Source organism: Leptinotarsa decemlineata, unplaced genomic scaffold (genome assembly GCF_025532065.1).
Source record: "Leptinotarsa decemlineata unplaced genomic scaffold, Ldec_3_MD MMD2_tig00026314_RagTag_RagTag, whole genome shotgun sequence".
Lineage (NCBI taxonomy): Eukaryota > Metazoa > Arthropoda > Insecta > Coleoptera > Chrysomelidae > Leptinotarsa > Leptinotarsa decemlineata.
The window spans coordinates 12,685,907-12,713,300 of record NW_027412684.1 but is presented as its reverse complement, the minus strand read 5'-3'; the positions used below and the strand labels follow the sequence as shown (position 1 = coordinate 12,713,300).

Below are 27,394 nucleotides of genomic sequence, written 5' to 3'. Positions count from 1 at the left end.
TTGAACCACTTTTTTGATAGCTGAAAATCACCGAAAACGCAAAACACTTTTAACTTTTGTGCCTCTCACCAACAAACTAAACATGCTGAGAAACTGTGTACATATGTTAGAGATGGGTGCATCAACATAAAAAAAATCTATAATTGAATGTGCGTAGCCCGCGAAATTTCACCTTATGTTTCTTCATTCACATTTTAACAAAAAACTCACAAAATTTCATACTTGATTAATTCGTATTGCCCTGTGTCATTCAAGTTTTTTGCCTCTGCTCGGATCAAATGAAAACTATTGAACAAATGCCTCGATCATACTTGGAAATGTTTTTCAGTTTTTGTTGGATTTGAGTAGAAGACGATATCCATTCAATTGCTTTTGTGTGCTTTAGTCAATAATTCACTGGAAAATCTTAACCATCCAGCCTTTCAATGATATGATTGGAGTAAAAAAACATACAGTGTCACCATTAAAGTGCGCACCATATGGGAAACTTTTTTTCGAAAAGTTTCAATGAAGTTTAACTTCGGCACTTGTTTGTGCTTTAAATTTAACTTGAAATAATGCGGCCAACTGCGACCCACTGACGTTCAGTGTTTGTCAAATTCAACTTTTTTTTTTTAATTGAAAAAGTGCATTTCTAGATCGAATTTAACAAAAATTTACTTGAAAAAGTTGTGTCTACGGCAATTTTATATCCATATGCCAAATTTTATGCAACTAGGATAAAGTTAACGTTTTGCTTATTTTTGACAGATATCCCTTTTATTTTAAAAAACAAGTTCGGTTAATTGTTATCAATTCATGTATACATGAACTCATCATTGGGTTTAACTTTTCTGATACATTTTTACTTATATGGACATTTTTAGAGAGAAATTGAAACTTTGCACCAGTCATGTTAAAATTTTTATAGCAAATTTTTAATTTCTCTCTAAAAATGTCCGTATAAGTAAAAATGTACCAGAAAAGTTAAACTCCATGATGAGTTTGTTATGTATACATGAATTGATGACAATTAACCGAACTTGTTTCTTAAAATAAAGGGGATATCTGTCAAAAATAAACAAATCGTCAACTTTATTTATGGATATAAAATTGCCGTAGACACAACTTTTTCAAGTAAGTTTGAAGGTGATTGACAATGTTTCATGATGAATTTCACTAGTTCGGACTTCCATTGTCTACTATATAAAATGATTTGAAATCCCTGAAACAACTAAAAAAGAAGAATTGAAAATGAATAGCTGAAAATAACAATTATATTAACCAAAATAAACCTGAAATGAAATAATAGTGAAATAAAATACAAGTAAAAATAGAACAATTGAATAAATAAAAATGAAGAAATGAAAAAAGAAAATAAAAATAAAAAGTGGAGAGATTCCAAGTCACGTTAGTTCAGGACGTTTCGATTGTTAGTATCAACAATCGTCTTCGGGTGATGACTGGGCTGATTCCTCCGAGAGATGACTATTTATAGGTCGTTCGAGTACTTTCACTTATCCCCGCTTTCCATTTTCCGCTTCACTGGTTCCGTGGGAGATGACCTTTTTGGCGGGAGTTGGCCATTTTTCGCTTGATGATGGGTTTCCATATGTTGCGTATTTCTACCCTGGCTTGGCTGAATACGTTGTTGGACAACATGTATGCGGCTTCCTTGAATTTTCTCCTAAACCAATGTTCCTCTCTGTGCAAGATCTCAGCTTGGGACCACTCGATGTTGTGTTGATGGGTCCAAACATGGTCTGCTATTCCTGATTTGCTGGTTTCCCCTCGCTGTGTGTGTTTCTTGTGCTCGGCAATGCGAACATTCAATGGCCTCTTAGTTTCACCAATATAGGATTTTCCGCACTCACAGGGTATCTGGTAAATTCTTCTTCTTGGAATCGCAGTCCGCGTTTGGTGGCCTGGTTTTCGTGAGGTTACTACGGATAGTGTTACCGGATCTGAAGCAGGTTCTGATGTTGTACTTGGAACCAATTCTTCTTATCCTCTCCGATAATCCTCTGATGTAGGGAAGTGCAATCACTGGTTGTGAAGGCTTCTCTTCCTTGCGAGGCTCCTGCTGTCTTCTAGCCAAAGTCTTTTCTACCATCGCTTTGGAGTAGCCATTCCGTTGAAGATCATTTTTGATGATGTCTAGTTCTTTCTCGAGACCTTCCTTCGTATTACATAACCCAAAAGCACGGTCTAATAGAGTCTTGATGATTCCTCTTTTAATCGATTGATGGTGGTTGGATTTGTGGTTCAGATACTGTCCTGTATGAGTGGGTTTTCGGTATATAGATGTTTCCCACTTAGTGTCGGTCCTCTTCACCAAAAGGTGTAAGAACGGCAATTCGTTGTGGATTCCCTTCTCCCTTGATGGAAGGTCTCACCCTGTTTATGTGTTTCAGGAAGGCGTCTAGTTCAGTATTCCCATGGTTCCATATTATGAAGGTGTTGTCAACATATCTCAACCAGACTCGAGGTTTCTTGTGGGCTTCTTCAATGGCCACAGTTTCAAACCACTCCATATATATGTTGGCTATGACTGGTGAAAGTGGCGATCCCATTGGCAGTCCCTCATCTTGTGTAAAGAATTCGTTCTTCAGCTGGAAATAACAGTTTCGTACACAGCATCCTAGTATTTCCATGATTACTTCTATAAATAGTCATCTCTCGAAAGAATCAGTCCAGTCATCATCCGAAGACGATTGTAGATACTAACAATCGAAACGTCGTGAACTAACGTGACTTGGAATCTCTCCACTTTTCATTTTTATTTTCTTTTTTCATTTCTTTATTTTTATTTATTCAATTGTTCTATTTTTACTTGTATTTTATTTCACTATTATTTCATTTCAGGTTTATTTTGGTTAATATAATTGTTATTTTCAGCTATTCATTTTCAATTCTTCTTTTTTAGTTGTTTCAGGGGTTTCAAATCATTTCATATAGTAGACAATGGAATTCCGAACTAGTGAAATTTTTTCAAGTAACTTTTTGTTAAATTCGATCTAGAAATGCACTTTTTCAATAAAAAAAAAAGTTGAATTTGACAAACACTGAACGTCAGTGGGTCGCAGATGGCCGCATCATTTTAAGTTAAATTCAAAGCACAAACAAGTACCAAAGTTAAACTTCATTGAAACTTTTTGAAAAAAAAGTTTCCCATATGGTGCGCACTTTAATGTACTGCACTGTATAATATAAATAATAAACCTGTTGAATACTCTACTTGGTATGTAACTCTCAACGTTTTCTCGGCACTAGTGCGAAAAAAGCTTTTATTAACTGTCTCTCCATATCCAGACGAAGTAAATCTAGAGAATCGAAATTTGTTCCAGCTATATTCAGTACCAAAAAAAAAGAAAAAGTTCGTCCCCGGTTCATACCGGATTTATGCCAAAGAGGTGCCATTTTATGGCAAGTATTATTAGATGATAGTGGACAAGGTCAGCAGATCGAATGCTTCCTAGGAATCTCTTCAGATTCGTTTGTTCTCATCGAAGAGACCACAAAACAAATCGTTTTCGTTACCCCTTGCAAGTCGATATTGGGCTGGTCGCCGCAGACGAACAGCCTCAGGCTCTACCACCACCAAGGAGAGTGCATGACGATCCACATGCGGGATTTGCAAGCAAACAGGGACGAGCTCATGGAGATCATGGATCGATTGAAGGCTGTTACTTTCGGACATCTAGCTCAAGAAGTGACGATAAGGTAGGAATCTGTCTTGTGTAACTCGAGCAATATAGTTGCAGAAGCATTTATATCACTTGTGTCGTTAATTAAATCCTGTGTTGATTATATACTAATGCTTGATCAAGAGCTTTGCTGCTCATTAAACTTCAGTTCTCTTCAGCATCTTTTTTTATTTTCAGATTTAAATGTATAGGAGACACTTGTCTAATATGAATAAGTTCCTTGTGTAGACATTATGGTAAATAAGTTTTAAGAATTCCAATCATGAAATATTCGAAACTAGAGTATTATTTCACACTGAAAAAGTTTTCCCAATTTCTGCACTAAGGCCTCTTTTATGCACGTGCAGTTGTGAGGTTTGCAGTAGAACGGCACAACGTACGACGCTTTAGGGTGGTGCCGTCGCTACCTTTTTATGCAAGTTGTAACCGTTCAGGCGGCTGGTAGATCTATTAGTACAGTGTTGTCAGGCAAGAGAAATAGAATGGATCTGTGCGTCTTGTATCATTTATTAATATATCGCAAAAAGAAAAGAAGACAAAGATGGAGGGCTGTCCATAGTTTTCAAAGATCACGATCTATCGATGGGGCATTCCGAAAGAAAAAAATAAGCTTACAGTGTCAGACAAGATTTGACAGACTATTTTGAAAGTTCTGCGGGTTCAGTTGCCTGACAAAATTCAAAAATATAAAAATCACATGAACAATAAATTATCCGTTTAGTGATCACAGAAGGCTATTCTAAATATTGTAAAACATTTTTGGGCATACCTCAGGTAGGTGTATCTGTAGTCAGGCGTTTTTTTTGGTATATTTTCCGAACTGTTGTGTAAGATCCACAGTAATATTTTACTAGGTAGTTGGCAACTGCAAGAAAGCATATTTATTCCTAATAGGTTCCTTGCAGTTGTAAAATGCTCAGTGAAAACTACATTTATACATCCCAAATAACCGTCCGACATCTGATTTCCTCAATAATCCTTTGTGGTGACTATAATATACCCGACGCATTTTGGTTTAATGGAGAGCTTGGTCTGAATGTTGATTGTCCAGAAAACTCACCTGTACTAGCTTTATTACATTCATTTAGTTTCCATAATTTATATCAAATCAATAATATTCCAAATTCAAGAAAAGTTTACTTAGATTTAATTTTTTCATCATTCATAAATATGTCTGTTCAAAATCCATCGGACCCAATTTTTCAAAATACATTACATCATTCTTCGGTATGTTTTGATTTAAAAAATGATACAAAGGAATATCTAAAAGATGATGAATACTTTTATGACTTCGTAAATGGAGATTATATGGGCATGAATGATTTCTTGGCAAGTATCAACTGGGATACCGAAATACTGAAGGATGAGGATTTAAATATTGTAGTTACAAATTTTTATAATATTCTCTATACAGCTCTGGAGTACTTTGTTCCACTAAAAAAATATAAAGCTTCTACTTTCCCAATATGGTTCAATTCTGAGCTGAAAAAATTAGTTTTCAAAAGAAATCAGTTCACAGAGAATACAAAAATGAAATTTTTTATAAATATGAATATTTTTGTTATTTGAGAGATAAGTGCAAATCATCAATCTACAGTGAAGAAACAGTTTACCAAATTCCAGAATATAAAGTTAGTAAGACGGTTGATATATGTAGTTATAGCGTTGATATTAAAGAAAAAATCGATCTAGTCATGTCATTACCTGGGACATTGTCTACAGGTTCTGATGGAATTCCGCTATCCCTAATCAAAAAATGTATTTTTACCCTGGTCAAACCAATTCACATGATATTCAATATTTCCTTGAAATAGTCGATCTTTCCAGATTATTGGAAAAACAGTTTTTTGAAACCTATTTATAAAAGTGGATCACAAAATGATATAAACAATTATCGAGCAGTCTTTAATCAATCAGAATTACCCAAATTATTAGACAGCCTAATTACAAAAAAACTGACATGGGATTGTAGACATATAATCATTAATCAAAAACATGGATTCAGTAGTGGTAGATCTACCAGCACAAATCTGCTAATTTATCAACACTGTATAATAAACGCCTTCGAAAATAGACACCAGGTGGATTCTATTTACACAGATTTCTCAAAGGCATTTGACCGAGTAAACCACAATTTGTTGTTGCATAAACTAAACGCTTTGGGTATTCAAGAAAACATTCTGAAATGGATTGAAAATTATCTAGCCTGCAGAGTACAATTTGTAAAATATGGTAACTCAGTATCTTCCTCAAGCACAGTTTCATCGGGTGTACCACAGGGTTCTCATTTAGGGCCATTGCTTTTCAACTTATTTGTCAATGACTTGAAAGATGTTATTCTTTATAGTGAATTTCTTTTGTTTGCTGATGACCTGAAGATGTTTAAAGTTATTCATGACTCAACTGATACAAAATTATTACAGTACTTTATCTAACTTTGTTCGCTGATGTGATATAAATCTACTGCAATTAAATGTAGACAAATGTCGAAAATTTACTTTTTTCCGAAACAAAAATCCTATAAACTGGTCATACAAAATCAATCAATCAGAACTGAAAACAACAAACACAATCAGAGATTTAGGAATCACTCTCGACCCAAAAATGTCATTCTAACCCCATATTGCAAATATTACTTCTAAAGCGTTAAAAATGTTAGGTTTCACTCTTAGATCTGCAAATGAATTATCTCTCACTTCAATAAAAATCATATATTGTTCAATTGTTAGATCAATAATCGAATACAATTCCACAATTTTGTGCTCTTCAAATCATGTGGATATTGATATGCTTGAAAGTGTTCAAAATAAGTTTTTACATCAACTATGGCCGGAATGAATCTGTAGGTAGAATTTTGAGAATTGCAAATACATACAATGTAGATTTAGAATTTTTTAATTCTTCTTTGAAAACATTTGGATTGACTGAAAAGATTGTAATTCATTATTTTTACGATTTTTTTATTTTATTTTCTATAATTTTTCCTCATACCTAGCTTATATTACTGTTGAATACATATGTGTGAACTTGTTAATTATCTTGTAAAAAATAGGCATTGCCGTAAATAAATAAATAAATAAAACTGTTCTTGTGTTGAGGTCTGCCCCGTCTGAACTCATTTTCAAAACTATTCACTCGGACTCGGGGGATGGAAACAGAGCGAATGACGTCAACAAAAACATTGAACGTCTGCATAAAAACCTCCATCTGGGTACGTGTATTTTAAAGTTTATAATCACAAAATGTGGCGCATCTGCGGTCCAAATCTATATTTTCGACGGCATGATTAGACGGACAACCGCACTTTTGCCACATCCGACCGCATATTTCTTGACCGCAACTGCATAAAAGGAAGCACTTGCTCCTACATAAATAATTTTTGAGCGTTTTATGCCGTTCGACTGCAAACCGCACAACTGCACGTGTATAAAAGAGGCCTATGGGTGAACAATTATTACTCATTTGCATTTATACGCCCGTGCTAGGAGTCACACGTTTATAGGCATGGTGACCGAGTAAATGTCAAACGTTCTGTAGGAGACAAAATCTACTGTCAACGAATTTTGCACACCTTCTTTCTTCAGATTTGGTGGGTTTGATTATTATGACTATCTACTAATTTCCGACGGTTGTGTAACAGGGTCTACGGAGGACATGAAACGTCAACTAGACGACCCTAACTGTCCTACCTGTAACAAAGGAGCAAGAGAAAGATTCTCTCAGTTTTCCAGCTTTTGAGCTGAGCTTACAGAGAAGATGAGGGTTGATCAACTATCATCCCTGTAACATCAGTTCAAGACCAGGAGTTACTCAGTTCTCCAACGCTTGAACAAACCTAGAAGTCTACCTTAGCAGTTCTTCAAATAACCTGGTTCTACAGAGAAGATGGACGTCGACTAAAAGACCCTAACTTTCTTCACTGTAACAAAGTATCAAGAGAAAGAGCTTCTCTTTTCTCTAGCCTTTGATCAAACGACTTCAACCGTCCTCACTGTAACAAAGGATTGAGAGAAAGATCTCAGTTCTCCAGCTTTTGAGCTGAGCTTACGAAGGAGATGGAGGTTCGTCAAACGATTTCAACTGTCTTCCTTGTAGCAAAGGTTCAAGAGATAGCTTCTCAATTCTTCAGCTTTTGAGCTGAGTTTACAGAAGAGATGGAGGTATGTCAAACGACCCCAACTGACCTCCCTCTTACATTGAGTTGAGAGCAGTAGTTTTTCAATTCTCCAACTCTTGATCAAACCTAGGAACCTGCAACTATGGGAGAGCGTCTTCCTGAAATATGTCACAGATAACCTCCTTCCCAAGTCACAGTCGCTTGTACAATGGAGGGGATTTTTCTTCACTAAGAACTTAAGGTTTCGGTTGCCTGCTCCGCCGCGGGCTGGATCAAGATTTCATCTTTTAGTAGAGTCCCACTCTTGCCAACTGATTCAAATGATCACTCGGCAAATAGAGTAATCAGCTTCATTAAGGAGCTGGATTTATTTGGTTAAATAGACTCTCACCTACCTAGTTGTTATTGATTTTTTTTATTTGGATCTACAGTTTTCATGATGAATTATTACTGAAAATCTTATTTGCCCTAAAGAGGCACCATATTTTTTACGAGATTATATTTTTCTATAAAATTCATTTCGAACGGTTGATCAATGTTTTGTATTTTTTAATAAAGAAAAAATTTCAGCCGCAACATCATGGGTCAGCTAGGTTTCCACGTCCAACCGGACGGAATCGTAACTTTGGTAGAAAGCGCCGGACAGGCTTGGCAAGCCGGCCTGCGTCAAAATTCCCGGCTAGTAGAAATCTGCAAGGTGGCCGTCGCGACACTGACCCACGACCAAATGGTCGACCTACTCAAGACGTCCATAACCGTTATATTGACTGTGATACCCCCTCTTCCTGACGGTTCGCCCCGTAAGGGCTGCACGCTGCAGAACTGCAAATACAACGAGGCGAACTACGAAGGCGACTACGACAACGCAGGCAACGAGGAGAACAAGAGCAGGCGCGCGCCGCAGATGCAGCAGGCCGTCTTCGGGAATCATAGGAAGTTTTACGACAGGAGTTTCAGTCCTCCGAGAAGTAGCAACAGTTCCGGGTACGGTACCGGCAGCAGCAGCAAGTCGTTTCACGGGCCCGAGACGCGGTTCGTAGCGAACGTGGAGGTAAGTTTTTTGTCTGGTTGGTTAAGGTATTGTACCGATGATAGGCTTTGGTAAGGTGGAAACCGCGCTTGCGAGTTGCTGAACCGCAGTATGCTATTGGTTCTGCATTCTGCATCGCTTGAGAAGTTGCGGTTGGAAAGTTTCATCTGTCAACGTTTTTCGGTACAGTATTACGAAAATTTACGAGTAGTGGGGCCAAAGGAATCCATTACTTTAAGGAAAATCTAAAGGGATTAACCAAAACATTATACAGTGCGGAAGTCCAGTGATATGTCATTTCATAGGTCTTTTATTTCTCTATTGAACATTCGTCTATTTTTTGTAATGGGATATCCGTTAATGAATAACTTAACAGAAATCAAAATAAGTCTGAAGACTGTATCAAGGAAATATTTTGAAATAAAATCTTGAAACATTCATCTCTCCTAATGTACCTACACAGCAGGTTCTGGTCAATGCCTGTCGAAAAACAACTACTTTCCCGGCTAATACCTATAGAACAGTTTTTTGGTATCAATAAAAATACCTGGAAATAGACAACATTGTCGTAATTTAAGCTGCAATACATTACCGTCTATGAGATCCTCATGCATGGACTTAAATTTCAATAGCCATGTATAAATTAATAATAATAATAAATATGCTTCATTGTCCAAAGAGAAAGTCTTATTGAAAAAGTTTTGGTGATTATTGCTTTTTTGAGAAAGAAAAAACACAGTCAAGTACATGAAATCAGACTATAAGCTAGTCGATTGATAAAAATATCTCTAGAGTCCTATCATAAAAATAAAAAATGAAAAATAAAAATTTTGAATGTCACATTTTCTGAAAAACATTGGTTATATAGAATACTAGTTGTTGCCCGCGGCTTCGCCCGCGTAGAATTTGGTAGTTGTAGTACTAATTAGTACTATGTTGCTGTATCGCTGCTGTTCCAATGTTTTGACAGAATCAAAATCAACGAACTTAGACGTGCGCAGCGTTATAGAACAGTACTTAAAAAAAATGTTCTACAGCGCCATCTAGTATCGAGTTACAGAAAAATTGATAGCCTAAAAACCTTCTCTATAAAAAATTACTTGTACTTGTCAAGTTTCATCACGATCGGTTGAGCGATGTAGAAGTTTATCACTTACCAACCAACCAACAAACATCCATTTTTATATATTAGATAAATTCAATATAAACAAAATAACATACCTACACGAATAGTTTTTAAAATGCCAAAATAATGTATAAAAATACAAATATGTGTATAAAATATGATTAAAAGTTTTCGTCATAAAATTCTTGCAAACTAAATAGGGCCTCTCGATGAGAAAATCCTTTGCTGATTTTCGAAATTCAGTACAGTTTACTATGCATTTCAGGTAGTTTATTTATTAATTTATTCATTTTACGGGATCACCCCCATTTGAGAATAAAATTGACAATTATATCATAAAGTAATATATTACATTACATTTACTTAAGTTATTATACTACCATGCAGTTAAGCGATTGTTTTTGAATTTGCTGAGAGATATACCAGTTACTTCCAATTTTCTTTCATCAATAAGTTGAAGTGTACGATCAACAAGGTTATGTAAGCCATAATTTGTAGAATGAAACCGTAAGTGAAACAAATCGCTGGACCTTAGAATTCTGTTTGGGACATTGAAATTAATATTTTCTAAAATGTTGCTATAATCATGGTCAATAATAGGTATACTCATTCTATGAGCACAAAACCAGGCAAAGATTCAGCTTTAAATTACCGCTGCCTTCTTCGTCGCTAGTTAAAGATTCCATTATTTACAACGGTCTTAAAATGTTCAATCACCTTCCTCAAGCTATAAGAACCATAAATGACCTTAGAGCTCTTAAGAAAGAGTTGAAAGACTTGCTCTCTGGGAGACCTTATTATAGCTTAGCAGAATTCTATGATGATAATTTTAATTGAGAAGACTAACTGTAATATCTACGGTATTTTATTGATTTCATTTCATTCAATATAGTTTAAATTGATTTATTTACATTTTGTTGACCATGTTCTTATATCCTGAACGTTTGTTATTATTTACATGTCTCTTTTCAGTTCATGTTATAACCTACTTTTAGTGATTTTACTTTTGTGATTTCATGTATATGTTATTTATATTTCGCACAAGGCTTTGTCAATAAGAATTTATTCTTCAGACAATAAAGTATATTTAAAAAAAAAAAAAAAATCTTAGGAATTTGTTTTGAACTCTTTCAAGAGTAAGATTGTGATTGTCATAAAATGGAGACCATATCATTGAGCCATAATCTAATATTGATACTACCAGAGACAAGTAAACTATCCTTAAGACTTGAAGGGACAGATGTTTACCATGTCGTATTATAAAACCAAAACATTTTGCTGCCTTTACCACAATATAGTTCAAGTGTTCTAAAAATTGAAGTTGTTCATCAAAAAAAAACACCCAGATCCTTCACAAACGAAAAATAAGATAATCCATGGCCATTAATTACATAAGAAGTATCAAATTTTTTATTTCTTTTGTAAAAACTTATAAAACAGCACCATGTAATTAATCTATCTAGGTCATCTTGCATTAGTGTTGAATCATATAGAGATCTTATTGGCACGAAAACTTTGAGATCATCTGCGAACATAAAAAAATCAGTATGATGGAAACATTCAACAATGTCGTTAATAAAGATATTGAATAACATAGGAGCACAGTGAGAACCCTGAGGTACCCCTGATGGTACCTGAATTATAACCGATGTAACGCCTCCAACTTTAACTTGTTGGGTTCGATTACATAAGAAACTTCTGAGTCATGTTACACCTGAGTCAGAAAATCTAAATATCTTTAATTTTTTCAATAAGATATTGTGGTCTACTCGATCAAAAGCTTTTGAAAAATCCGTATACACTGTATCCATTTGCCCTTTACTTTCCAAAACATCCAATATTTTGTGTTCAAAAATCATCAAGTTGGTAATAGTAGATTTATATTGTGAGAATCCATGTTGATTATTTATTAAACGTTCCTTACAATAAAATTTTAACTGATCACTAACTAATGAATCAAATCTTTGCAAGTGAAGACGGACTACAGATACTTCGATAATTTTCCAAATTTTGTTTATCACCAGATTCAAAAATAGGCCGGATAAAGCTATGTTTCCACAGATCAGGAAATGAACTAGAATCTAATGAGCACTTGAAAATAAGAAATATGGGATATGTTTTAAAGTACAGATACATTTTTTGAAAAAATACTCGGGAATGCCATCAGGTCCACAATTCAGTTTGCCTTTGAGATTGAAAATTTTGTGGAAAATGTCTTCCACTGATACGTAGAAATCTGGTATATCATACTCAACTAAATCTGAAAAATTATTAACATCTATATCAGCAGAAGAAGAATAAACAGTAGCAAAAAAGTTTGCAAAACAGTCTGCAATCTGCTTGCTGTTGGTTCCAATCTCAGCCCCATATTTTACTGTGTCTGGTATTTCATGTGTAGCCCTTTTATTATTAAAATAACTCCAGAAAGATTTCGGATTGGTATATATGGATTGATTGAGCTGATTCACATAATTTCTGAAGCAAGTCTCAGATAAGTTCTTACATATTCTTCTAAGGTCTGAAAAAATTATATAGTCCCTATCATCACGAGAATTCAAGTAAGTTTTATGGGCCATTTTTTTTCTCTTTTATAAGATATCTTAGATCTGCATTAAACCATTTAAGATATGTAGAAGTTTTAAACTTTTTTTGTGGAACAAACAACAACAAAGACATATTCAAAATATGGTAGAAAGATTCTAATGCTTCATTTACATTACATAGTTAAGAAGATGATTATACATATTGAGCCCATTATACAATATAGAATTTTGAATTAAAGTAGTGTTAGGTATGGGAAGACTTAAATTTAGGGTGTGGCGTGTGGTGTAATGAGAGACAATTGAGGGAAGTTCTGTTCTATGTTTATGCACTAAACAAACTGTTTCTAAAATGAATAGTGTATACAGTGATAAAATGTTGTTTGCTACAAACAAAGGCCTACAAGAATCTCGCCGCCTGGCTTTACAGAGAATTCTTAATGACCTTTTCTGCAGAATAAAAATCGACTCGAGTCTAGTTTGATTACTTATCACCCAGAAAGAGATCCCATATCTTAGATGTGATTCTACTAATGAATAAAAGACAGTTTTAGCTGCAGTTAGTCCTTAATCAATGACTTGAATTATTATAACTTCTGCTACCCACTTAATTGCTAATAATTTCAACCGTTCTAGAATAAAACTCATTGAAATGGACATGAAACAAAGTGACTACGGGGGACAAACTCTACCTGAAATCTTCAAGTCTTAATTAATTTTATCATGAGTAAACAACTTCGACAAAGAATTATTGAATTATATTTGGTTGTTGAGCAGATGTTCTCAGTTCTTGAACCTATTTATTTCTGAGTATTTCAAAAATGCTAGGCTTCATTTGTCGTACTTCCAAGGACTTCTCTAATATTGAATGTATAAAAATGCTGTATTTCACCCTGGCAAGATCAGTCTTAGATTATTGCAGTTCCATTTGGTCACCCACCTATGAAAGTCCTGCACATTGAACGGGTATAAAACAAATTTCTTAAATTTTTGGCGTTCAAGTTAAAAATGCCCTTGAAGGACCATTCATTAGATGATATTCCTAGGGTTGCAGATATAATGAAGCTAAGTAGTCGTAGAGTGGAAACTGACTTAAAACTCGTATTCCTATTATTAAATTCTCTTATTAACTGCCCTGCATTACTAGCGCAAATTGGCTTACATGTTCCTTCTAGAAGTACAAGGAATACAGAAACATTTGCAATAGATTTGCTATTGGTGGTAATGAAGTCGATCTGGACTTCTTTTCATTAAACGAAACAAAATTTGAGTTTGCATTACACTCGCTCAGAAATAAATTATAAATGGTAATAATAAATATAAACATAAACATCCTTAATTATTGAATTTTCCATATCTTAATCATTCATTTAATTAATATTTCAATTCAGTAAATTTATTTTCTCACTGTTATTCTTTATTAATAAATTAGTTTTACTTTTAGCAAGTAAGTTAGATGTAATTATTTATTGTATTCATATAATTTATTATGAAATCTCTTAAACTTAGCTGGGTGTTACCCGTTAATGAATAAATAAATAAATAAAAGATTGAGTTTGCAAATGTTGAATTGATAATGAAAATCTCGTGAATACGTTCTGGGTTTTATGGTAATGTATGGAAATGTTTATAGTAAATTAAAGAAAGATTTGTATTTGGTACTATTGAATGTTTATAAGTGAGTACTATATTTGAAAAACAGTACCTACCTCCTCAACAGAAGTTAGGTATTTTTAAACATGCATTCATTAACAGAGTTGTCATATCCTCACCATTTTACATCTTTAGGCCTACAAATCGAGGTGGGCGGTAACGTGATGACACACTACTGTTTGCTCCTCAATCAATCGAATACTAACTCAATTTTTTTTCAATTATCTATGACTAAATCTAAACGTTTATTTAAAAAGGCAGTTATCGGACAAACCATTGAAAGTAGCTGACAAATTCGTTGACAGATGAAACGTGACCACATTTATCTTGTTAAGCATAGTTAGAGGAGTTATATCTTTGATTTTCTTACTTTGTGTAGCTCATTACTGACTGGGATTATTGTAAGTAACTCTAGAGAAATTAGTTGTAGATGTTCCAATCATTAGAATCGCTTACTAGTTTCATCTTTAGATTGTTTAGCACTAGAATTAGTAAAGAATCACATCCGAATAGAGTCAACTAGCTTAGCTTGAAAGCTTAAGTGACTGGTTAGCGGCATCATTCGTAGTAGATGGTAACATGGATGAATATCAATTCAATTTGATGATATATAAAGGTTAATCTCTGATTGAGTGTTGAAGGGTACCATATGGAGGTTGGAACATTTCAGAGTAATAATTTTCTCGTTTGAAAAATTACAGTTGATTAGAGAACACAAGCTACAAGGTATCATATTGACACCTTGGTGGTTGGTTAATTGTTTCAGGGCTTTTCAATAAGTGACATACTCAAAAACGCTGCTGTAACACTTCACTCAATTATTTCACTGGTTTACTTCACTCATTGTTGCTCTTATGTTTATATTAAACTGACTGCTCTCTGCAAGGCTGCCAGTTTCTCTTGTTTCTGGAAGATTATCCACCTCCATTTTCTCTGAAATAGTCTACTCGACTTCTTCATCCATTCAAGAATGATTCACTGCTTCCAGTATTTTCACAATGGATTTTATTAAAGATGGCTTAAAGCACTCTGATAAGTGGTACACAATGTGACCATTACTTTCTTAAAAAAGGATCAACGACAATAAAACGTTTATTGCTAGGCTGGAAAAAAAAAGGAAGTTGAGAAGAAAATTAACAGGCTAGGAAGAAAGAAGCAAGAGAACTGAGGAAAAAGAAAGTTGAACCAATAAACGAGGAAACCATGCAAAGTGAAAGAAAAGTACTGAAAGAAGAAGACAAAATTGATAGTATTTTGAGCATGACGAGGCAAATTAAATAGCCCTTGCAGCAAAATATCTAAAAGGCGTGTGGATTGGTCAGACCATGTTGAAACCTGCAGTGAAGAAGGCAGAAGAGAATTCGAACACTCTCTTGGAAATCAGAGACAAACAGAAAGAAATTGAAAAGAAAAAACTTTGCTACACTATGTAGTGTCTTACTAGAAGACACAGAAAGCTACTCAGAATTGTCATTAGATTTAGTCTTTGTTTTTCACTTTTCCTTATATTCAACAGAAAAAATTGGATTGGATATTCGAATAAAATTTTTTGCGAAAACATAAAGGATCGAAGATATAGGGAGAATTGAATCATTCATTTGAGAAACTCCTGTTGCTCAATAGAACGATAAACCTAGAACAATAATTTGATTGATAGCACCTTAATATCCTTCAAGAATTTTTTCACTTACATTTTTTTATTCTGGTCTTCAGATGAAAATCTTTAATCTTCAGACAATTCCTGGGATCTTTCGTTTTCACTGTGGTTGAAGTATCTTTACTTTTGGGTGTTTTTCAATCAGGTGTAATTCTTGTACTTACACTTTTCAACTTTTGACTGGACTCATAACTGATCACAAAATCTGTCAATGTCGCACTCATAAGTGCAGGTGAAGCAGATGGAACATTTTCTCTTGTCCACAATAACGATAGATAAACATAATCATCTTTTTGTAGGTGACAGGGCCACGCTTAGCTAATTTTCAATAGTACCATTTTAATGTCATGTCTTGTTCAATACACAACGTTGAAGATGTTGGTACAGTTTACACTGCTTTGTTGGAGATATAAAAATATCTCACATGTAATGCCGTGCAGTAATGTTGCTTCATTTTTGATTTCGAAAGTCTCCGTTCTCCAGTTTGGCAAGAAAATGCAATAATTTTCAAACCAATAGTGGCAATAAAATTTATGGAAATGTGATTGAATAATGGGGAATGTTCCTCCTGACGAAAATCCAGTAGTTTTCATAAAAGACCTCTGAAAATCGCATTTCAAACTTATCATTTCAACCTTTTTCTTTAAAAAATTATTTAAATATTAAAGAAAGAGGAATTAAATAATGCATTCAACATTTAAAGGTATTTGTTTCTATTTCATCATTTGGCAACATCGGTTATTGCTAATAAAGGACAATGAATCTGTTACCTGTATGAGACAAACAAAGATGACATATTTCAGAGGCGTGCTGTTCTGTTTACTTATGTTCCGAGTTCCGAGACATTCTGTGACATATGACATTTTGTGCACCTAACCTATCTTCCTCTATATAAATAAATAACAAAACAACTGTTGTTTATGTGGCTTGTGGAGGTGGTATTGAACTATAATTTATATTTTGCCTTAATTGTTGATTTATAAAGATAATTTTCCTTTTTTAAAGTAGAATATCTAGGTAATCTGAACTCCGATGTAGCATTCTAGGCGCTAGGTGCCAATATGTAAATTAGAAACAAATCCCTTTAAAAATTAAAACCCAACATTTGAAACATCAATTTGAATACTTTTCGAAGTCAATTTGAAACACTCATGAATTTAACTCAACTTTATTTTGTTCAAACTTGCATTTGCTGTAATAACCCAAATTGAGGAACATTCCCCATTGCGTAATTGTGAAAAATAGGAATCCTCATATACATTACTACAAATGTCAACTTGTACCAATACCTTTTTTTGATTGAAACTTACAAGCAGAATGTACATAATTTGCCACATTATATTTTACCAGAAAGTTGATTAAAATGTAAGAGCCCTCTATGGAATTAAGACTTTGTTGGATGAAGTACGAGGGGGGTTTTGTAGATACTATTCTGAAAATAAAAATGGATAATAGAACAGTCAATCTTTTATGGATAGCCAATCATTAGGTTAGGTTAGGTCCAAAGTGAGTGGGTCTATTCGACTCTCCATCGTAACCCGCAAGGGTTTATTGTGGCTCACACCTATTCACACTCGATCAAATAAACCCAGCTTCTTAACGAATCCGATTAGTTTGTATGGTGAGTGGTCTTTCAGGTCATATGGTAAGAGTACGGCTCTGCCGAATTCTAAAAACCTGATTCGGTCCCCGGCGGGACAGGCACAAAGTATATGCTCTGCTGTTTCAACATTTTTCAAACAGAGGCCACATACACTGTCTTCTAACAGTCCGAGTCCCTGCATATGATGATTCAAATGACAGTGACCTGTAAAAAGGCCTGTTAGACAGTATAGTTTATCCCTACTATAGTCCAACAACTGTTTGATATCAAGCTTCGAAAGGTGAATAAACGCCTAGGAGTGCCTAGGATCCTAGAAGATCCTAGAAGATTCTGCCAGAAGTCCATAAATCTTCTTGCCAAAACCTAAAGCGATGCCAATGACAGGTTCTGGTCCGATGAAGCTGCTTGCAGCAACCTCCTTTGCAAGGGAGTCAGCAGCCTCATTGTCTTCTAGGCCAGTATTGCCAGGAATCCAGACCAGAGACAATCTGTCCTATCGAAGAGAGTCGTTTTTGGAAAGTTGCTACCAATTTAGACGTTGCTTGGTAGGAGCCAAAAGCTTCCAACACCGCTTGACTGTCCGAGAATATTTTTATTGACTTGTGTATGAGGTTGGATTTTTCCAATATCTCCGCACACAATTCAGTAGCGTAAATTTCCACTTGAAATACAGTCGCATAGGTTCCTAGGCAGGTAGATATCTCTGTCCTGAGTCTGCGACTGAAAACACCTGCACCAGAACCGGAAGGTATATTTGATCCATCTGTGAACCAACAACTATCTGCACTTATAGCCAATAATTACCCTTATACCTTATGAATGAATGAATCATTATTGAATAGGAAACTTATCCTAATATACATACAATTGAAAAAAGAAAAAATCAATAAAAAAAGAATACATTACTAGCATATACATAGGTCTGTAAACATAAATCGATACATAATGATAATATAATATAATATTGGATCGAATATTAGTGATTACATGTTATATGCATAACAAGACTAGTTTTAAATTCATTAATTGTTTTCGCGTCTTTAATGTGATTGAGTAGTTCATTGTATTCTTTCAAACCCTTATAAAATAATGATTTCATTGACTTAGTAACATCAAAGTTTACCGAATACTATAAGTTGGTTCACTCCAAGGAATTCGTTTGTCGGTACGGCTCAGGATTGCATTTTTTGCGATTTCCATAAATCATATCGCCGACAGACGATGTCTGGAAGCCGCCGGCCGCATGACAGTTATACGAGGGCAGTTCCTATTCGCGATATCTACAGGGGACGTTCCGAAGTTGAAACTTCGCTTGCTCGGTTGTATCAGACAGATAAACAAAGATACGAAAGTAGTTGTTTGTCGATCAACTTCTAGAAACATGATAGATAAACTCATGAATAAATGATCTAAGAAACAGATCAGAGTGATTTACTGATGAAATGATAAACATACATTCAGAAAAACATGTTTTATTAACAAAAATAATACAATTATATAATGTTATATGTTTATAAATGATTTAAAATATTCAATTTTACATTGCATGATTTATGTTTCCTAACAATCTTCATGTCCTGGTTCATGAATTTTAAAGTAAAGTATATCCGAACTCTTGTATATAAAGATATATAATAATCGAAGAGGAATTTTTGACATGGATGTGAGAAAAGAATTTTCGAATATTTTGTTTTCAAATACTGTCCAATTCCCTTCTCACTGCCGATTTTATCAAAATTTTCAATGAATATGTTTTCCATCTCTATTACATGGTCAACAATATCTCTTGATGGGAACTTGGGAAGCCAACGTGACTTTCATTTTTTGAAAATTATTTCGATAAATGTGGTCATTATTAAGTTTAAGAGCCAATTTATATTGTTTAGTTCTATCATAATTATACATTGTTTCTATGTAATGTTTTCTTGTTTCTCCACCCTGAAGTAAAAACTGATAGGAAAACAAATTGTTTCGTGTCGACTTCAGCAAGTGCGGGATATCAAACAAATATACAAGTTTATGATCGTCTATCAGAAATATGGGATTTTCGTCTGTAACATTCAAAGTTTTCACCAACTTCTGAAAATTTGAACCCTGATCGGAAACCACCCCATGACATTTAGGCCTATACTTTTGCATCTTCGTACCGTTTTGAACAAAATATCTTTCAAATCATCAGAAGTTGCTGATGTCTTATAGAAAAAGTATGCAAGTGGTATTTTCCAATTGCTTGCCAAACCTCTGAACATTACTGTTAGAGCACTACTTGCTATGTCAGTAGAGGTCCCATTCAAACTTGTTTGGAAACCTACTATTTTGTCTCTGGAAATATCATAATAAAGATGAGATTTCAAAGATATTTCGTCTAGGCATAAAATACAATATCTTTCATTCTCCTTCATGAGCCCAATCCTGAATTCAATAACACGAAAAATAAAATCGTTGAAGCCTGGTTCAACAATCCAATTTTTCGTGAAACGATGAAGTGTACTTTTTGACGGTAATCTACAAATTGTTGAAAATTTTTTGTATGCTTTCGGACCAAGAAAATAAAGAGTCAATGCAAACTGTTTGAATTCGTCACTATACCTGGACCCTTTTGGTGCTTTATTTATCAAAGAAAGCTGTGCTTTCAAGAGCTTACAATATTGCTCAGGATATTTTCGATCCAGAAACTTGAAAACATCATCCAGAGTAATTCCGGTTTCGTCCAGTGCTCTTTTTGATGTTGAAGCTACTGTTTTCTCTAGTGATACAATTTTTTTTCGTAATGCCACTTTTCTTGGAGTTCCCGAAGAGAGTTTAGCAGATGTTTGGCTGCATTCATCTAAAAGAAAGATGTACGTACTTTCAATAATTGTTTTCTTGTCATCGTTTTTTTTTTTCCGAAGCATATAAAAATAGATCAGGTAAGTATATAATATAACGAAAAGATATTTCACCTCGTGATCCTAATTGATCCGTTTGAACCTGAGCATCAATGTAAATAAAATCCTTGCTAGTACCGGCAATGGCATCATCATCTGGAAGGTTTAAACAACAAAATTGATATTGTAAATTTCATATGTTAAAAAGTGGAATAAGATTTTTTCATCATTTGAATCTATAAACTTCACTGAACCAACCTTTCTGAGAACCATCTTGAGGCAGACGCAATGAAGGAACATCATAGCTATGAATACGAGAATTCACAATATCATCGGCTCTAAAATGTAAGCTGCAAATTTTAATTCTATTGTGACTCTGCTCTGGGGTAAGAGTAGCATATCTATGATTCCCAATGAAGCCTAATACATTTTTCCAACGTTGACACCTAAAAAAAAATTCAAGTATATCAATCGATAAACTGAACATTTTGAAAAAAGATTGAAATGAGTTTGGATTGGCAAATGCCGGCGGTATATTTCGTTATGAATAATTTTATACAACAAAACCATAAAAGGTATAGATAGGTAAAATAAAAATTAATGGTGAATATATTGAATGCATACCTTTCACTGTACTTTGGGCAGCGGAAAAACGAAATACCTGGGCTTCCCACCGTACTCAGACAACCATCCACTGAGCAATACGTCGACATTTTCACAAAATAAATATTTCGAACTCCGAACGAACACAACACTATCACAATACCAAAGTTTACCGATTCTGTAGTCTTTGACAATACCAAACAATACGGACAACCTTTATATCTCGTGTGCCGACGAGAACTGGTAACTTCAAGCGACACACTGTACTACCTCGGCTGGTAATTACCCGCTGTCGCTAGCGGGCGGCGAGATTTCTCAGATGTCGAAAAATGAGCGAGTGACACGTCTTATAGTATTCTGTAGTCTTTGGTAACATTGTATTTTAGTAAGTGGAGTTGTCCTGATGATTATGAGTTTAAGACAATAAAATCATTAAAGTATTCTGGCATCAACTTATTATTCAAGACTTTAAAAATGAAAATCATACATGTCAAGTATAATCTCTGTGACACTGATAATCATTTTAATGAGTCCAACATGAAAATAATATCGGTTACACCTTAAGATTATACGCATTCCTTTATTCTGCAATTTCTATACACTGTCCCACTATACAATGCTATTCTGCAATATAATGAAATTGACTTTTCATTTTTAATTCAAGATACTTATTCTATTCTATTAATTAACTTGTTTCACACTATATTTCAGTATTTGTTAGATCTTTGTCAATTAAATTATACTCAAATAGATTTGTTATAATAGTCGATTAGTAGTTTCCCTCCACAGCAGTTTCTAATGCTGAGGAAATTCTTGAACAAAAGTTGGTGATCATATGTCCAGAGTTATAAAAATCTAGATCGAAAGATAGTGAGTTTGATATTTTTCTCAAGAGAATTTATCTAGTTGAAGTTGGGATGATTCTACAACTGCAAATAGCCATGTTGCTCCTTAGGTGTTTCGAGCAGTTATTAACATTGACTACACAGACTACGCAGACTAATGACCAATCAGTCGATACCCAAAAAATGGTATTAGGATCACAGAAAATTATCGAGATATTGCATGCTCATAGAGAAAATCCATCATCATCATTTAGCTCTTGTGACTCATTTATAAAACAATCATTTCCAGGGCACTCTGACCAGTTCATCGAGCGGACAATCGGGCGACGACAAATGGTATGACTTCCTCCAAGACTTCGAACCTCCCCCTGTCCCTCTGAAAAATCACCAGTCTCCGCATCACGCCAGCAGTACTTTCTCGACTCCGACGAAACGTAACAACCTCCACCAGGTTTCACAGCTGCAACATAACACCCACTACTCCGTACAACACAACAAGCTGCACATCACGAACTCCCTCCCTTTACATCACGTAGACGTTTCGCAACCGCTCAGCGCCGTCATACACAACAACTCCGCCGAGCTGGACGCTTACAAGCGACAGAAGAGCAACAAGATCAAGCAGCACGGAGACCGACTGCGCCAAGAGGGGGAGCACATGTATTCGAGGACATCACGTGCCCCGGACTACGCATCCATTCAGTGCAATGACCTGGGGAGGTTGACCGTCAATGACAGCCACTCGACGAACAGCTCTATCAGCGAGAGGATGAACTTAGTTGGTAGCGAAGATGAGCTGTCAAATGGTAGTGGAAACATGTCTCCCAGAACCCGCAGTCTTACGAAACACGCGAATCTAACACAGTCACAGTCTGCGGGGTACACAAACAGGAACCAGAGCCCTAGGTCGCTCAACGGAGAGGCCAAGCTTCGACCGGGTGTTACCCCTAGGTCATCGAATCGCAACAGCGCCAACTTGTCCAATACGAACTTCCAGGAGGAGCTCATACGGTTGATTAACCCGGATAATATCGACGCACCTGTGGAAACGAAACCGACCAAGGAAATCAAGACTCATTCCAGGGAAAACCTTAATAACGCCATCAGTATTCACAGGACGCAGCCGGAGGTTATTCTGACGATGGCTCGACCCGCTACAGTTATTTCTAATGCTAGTACCACCTCGAGCCCGCTGCCGATCGAATTTAAGAGAAGTCAGGATGAGGGCTCTTCACACGCTTCGTTATCTAGTAAATCGAAGCCCGTCCACAATTTTCCGGACGATTTTCCTCTGCCGGAAGACAGTGATTGGCCGAGTTTGGTCGATACGGCTACGAGCTTCATGAACCAAGTGGGGTCGTCTTCAGATATGAAGGAACGCGAGACGAACAGACTTTGGAACGATGAGACGCCTATCGATGCTTCGATAACTTCTTCGTAAGTACATGTTTTTTTTTACATTTCTACAAACAACATTCACTATGTTTTCTAGTAGCTAGTAGAAGTTAAAACGCTTGTTGATGGACAGAACCACACTTGTCGAAATGTTACCAAGCAGACATTTATTTTATAACGTATTAGAAAATTTGAGCAAAGTTTTAAATGGTTTGTGTTTCAATTATATGGTTTATGATTTTTCCATTATGTACAACTGTATATTTCATCAGTTCGGACTTCCATTGTCTAATAAGATAGATAGAGAGAGAGAGAAATACGTTTATTGTTCTAAGAAAGAGTTCTTGTTGACAAACGATTATGAACTATGTCAAAGTAGGATAAAAGTAATTCCTAAAAGCCCATTTATATAAAATAGGGTGTCAAACACATTTTTACGAAACAAAATAAATGCTATACAATTTAAAATTCAAAAAATGTCCTTAAAAAAAATATGCTATATTATAGTGACATACAGTAGTAAACTATAATTCATAAAAAGCGTTGTCACTGTAAAATTCATCAAAACTATAATAGGCAATCAGAATGTCGCTTATTTTTTTTCTGAAAATATTCAAAGAATAACTCTTCAGGTATATGGGAATTTTGTTGTACATCTTTATTCCATTGTATATCAATGAGTCCTTCACCATTGTTGTTGTGGGCAGGGGAAATCTGATCAAGTTAGCTTGAGGTGTATTATAGTACGGCTCTTTATATCATCAGGAGCAGATATATTTTTATGAATCAGACTTACTGTTTCAAGAATGAATAGAGATATAATTGTCAGAATTCGTTGTTCGATGAATAATGGTTTGCTGTGATCCTGGAAATTTGCCCCGCACACATACCGGACAGCTTGCTTCTGTAAACCGAAGGCAGAGGGCAATACCATATCTTTAATGTGCATCCACAAAGGCAAAGTACGCAGATCTTGCAAAGGTTCTACCCAGTTCCTTAGAAACTGACTTCACTGCAAAGCAGCCAGATGCAAGTTTATTATTCAACTTGATAATATGATCCTCAAATTTAAGCTTATTATCAATGTGAAGTTTTAAGAATTTGGAGGACAATTTCATCTCGAGAATGTCGTTATTCAAACTAATAGGTGGGAGTTCACATTTGAAGGTGAGGAGATGGGTTTTATCAAAGTTTAAAGAAAGCTTATTTGAGTCGCACCAGCTCTTAATTTTTTCCATGTCTACAGTGGCATCTTGAGCTAGTTTTGTAGGATCTTTCCTCTGCCACAGCAACGTTGTGTTATATCATTAATATACAATAGAAACAAGGTGGGTCCTAGGATGGAACCTTGAGGGACACCTGCTTTGATTTCTCCTATATTTGAGTCGGTTGAGAGTTACAATTTGCTTTCGATACAATAAGTACGATTCAAACCATATAAAATGATTTTAAATCCCTGAAGGAAACAATAAAATCGAAATGAATAGCTGAAAATATATATTCAGCAAAAAAACCTGGAATGAAATTACAATAAAATAAAATACAAGCAAAAATTTGAAAATTGAAAAATTTAAGAATAAAAAATGGAAAGATTTCAAGCCAAGTTACTCCACGACGTTTCGATTGTTAGTGTCCACAATCGTCTTCGGGTGATGACTTCGGATGGAGAAGTAGAAAACCGAAACTTTTCTTTTCCAATAATTTTTGCTTTTTGTTTCATTGTAAATATTGAAAATTTTCAGTGTTAGTTCCAGTACAAGTGTACCGGAGCTCCAGAATCATGTGGCGGAACTCGAATCGAAAATGAGCAGAGAAACCCGCAGGAGAATGTCACTCGAAAACGAAGTACGTCGCCTCACAGAAGAAAACAGAAAATTGCAAGATCAGGCGACCGCTGCTGTTCAGCAGCTAAGAAAATTCACGGAGTGGTTCTTCAAGAATGTCAAGAAGCAGTAACTCCAAATGAAATTTCCGTTTTCACATTAAAACATATCTGAGTTTGTACGGTATGTTGAAAATTTTATCGAGCTTTACATAATTTAAGTTTTTAAAATATATATTTATTCAATTGACACTCTTTTATGTATATATGTATCATTTATTTTATTATTCGTTTCATTTATGTTTTAGAGATTCGCGTAAGAATGTTATTAGTACAAAATTCTTTAATTTATTGTTCTTTAATTTTCGACCTGAAAGATCGACTTTTTGCGATTCTCCAAAGAGAAACAATCTTTTATTTAACTTGCTGAAATTTAGCCTCGAAATTGAAAACTGATTTGTTTTTTCAATCCCTATAGGTTTCATTTTTTGAAATCTATGCATCGACCTAGACAATCTTCACTACCTCGGAATAAAACAACTCATTTTAAATGTGGCTCAGTAGAATTCCACTGCTGACACCAGAAATAGGTTGTTTTATGAGAAATTGGTCGAGAGTGATTAAAAAGCGGTTGATTTATAGAGTGGAGTATCAGATTATCTTTAATTCTAGCCACATTTTTCACTATATACAAAATTATCTGTGGTTAGATTTCTAGGATGTGAATATAATTGCAGCCCTTCGTTGGGCGCCAAAACAATTGAAATGTAAACGTCCTTTTCGCTATTATTTGTGCTTAATAGTTCTAGCATTAATTTCCGTTTGTTTTTGAGAACAGTTTCAATATAATGGCTCCAGCTTTTTTTGAATCAGGACAACCCCTCAGTTGATGATTGTTTTGAGAACTGACTTGTCGTTAGTTACCACATAATGCTGTACTTGAAAACAATGAATAAACTTTCTATTACGAAAGGAGTTAGGGTTTTGGTGCATTACGCCCAAGATGTACCAAACCTTTGAATACCCTCCTGGATATTTAGATGTATGAAAGCTATAGAACCCATAAAAAACGAATGCAATCGAATTTTTATTTATTTTTGTAATTTTTTATTTCTTGTGATGTTTTCTTCGAAACTGTCTTCCAAAACAGTTATTGTTCGAAATAAAAATGGCCAGAATTCTAAAAAAAATCAAGAAAATTATAGTTGAGCTTGTGTATTTTAACTTAGACTATGAATAAGGATCACAATAATCCTTCTACCAAGTTGAAAACAACATTGAAGTAGTTACAAGCATATACGTTTCAATAATTCCTTCCATTTTTCTGTAAAATAGGAAATGTAAACGCTTCATGAGATTTCAATTTATTTTTTTCCCTAAAAGTTGCAGCATACCAGTTCGACATGAGGTCGAAATTTTCTGCTTTGTTTCAACTCTCCCTTCATTAACTTTCTTTCACGAACCTGTACTTCAACTGTATCATTTCATATTGAGTATGTTTTTAGTATTAAACTGTCTGAATGTGAAACACGAACACCAAATCTACTGTAATATTAATATAGCTCTAGATAAGTACTCAAGTGTGCAGAAAGTGACATTCAGTTGTACTTTTCTCAACACTTGTTCTTTAATTATTGTAAGTTTACAGTTGCATTCCCCAGAGTTTGTAATGATTAATAATCATTTATTTGTTGTTTTATTAATTCTTGATTTTATGTTGAATATCTGTGACCTGTTAGATGCCTTAGAAATTGATCTATTATATATTTCATTGATAATTTTTTATGAAATAAATATCATAAAAGTTTTTTGTTGTTTTCATTGCCATTCTCTCCACTTTTGTAAACTCAAGCAATTACACCTATCTTTCTTGATCTCCTTGCAGAATGCCTACACAGCTTCGATACCCTCATAATTTGTTTTGAATTTCTATTCGACTTCTGGAAACATCCAAAGATCCTTGGGGAAAAACATTTTCCTAAGAAAGGAAAAAATTGAATGCTTTATTCGAGAGGATCACGCAGTAGGTGACATCTAGGTATTATAATTCGAATGTCGCACAGAAAAAATTATTTTTTCCCCAAGTCTCCAGGAAACAATACATTGTTTTGCGTTCGTTTTGTATTGCATTTTTTTCCAGTCTTCAACTTCAGTTGGTGCTAGAAGGAACAATAGTCCCAATTATTTGTTACATTTATCAATTCTGTTTGAAAAAAATAAATCTGTTTTTTCGTTAACCAGCTGTCGCACCCCTACGAACGACAACCCTCAGAAGTCGAAACTTGTGTGAGCTAAGGATTAACGAGGTCTTACCTTTTAGTGATTTCTAACATATTCTTTCCGAGAAATAAAGAACGATGATGATTAGTAAATTCCAAAGTAATTGTTTAGTGAGCATCTAAAACTAGCAAAAAAATTGAAAAATTATATTCAGATTCGTCACCAAATGT

General features: G+C 34.9%; 1 protein-coding gene across 9 annotated transcripts in view; it reads left to right on the top strand.

Annotated features, from left to right (window-relative positions):
• LOC111503095 (signal-induced proliferation-associated 1-like protein 2) overlaps positions 1–26,751 on the top strand; it is a 62,254-nt gene extending 35,503 nt beyond the window's left edge. For 6 of the 9 annotated variants that reach the window (XM_074181507.1, XM_074181501.1, XM_074181502.1 and 3 more), the window contains 4 exons: positions 3,327–3,702; positions 8,362–8,854; positions 22,017–23,164; positions 24,865–26,751. In XM_074181507.1, coding sequence (XP_074037608.1) covers positions 3,327–3,702; positions 8,362–8,854; positions 22,017–23,164; positions 24,865–25,078 — 2,231 coding nt within the window. In that variant the 3' untranslated portion in view covers positions 25,079–26,751. The remainder of the gene's footprint in view (positions 1–3,326; positions 3,703–8,361; positions 8,855–22,016; positions 23,165–24,864) is intronic. The other 3 variants (XM_074181500.1, XM_074181504.1, XM_074181499.1) reach the window with 2 other exon arrangements.
• The last annotated feature ends 643 nt before the right edge of the window (positions 26,752–27,394 follow it).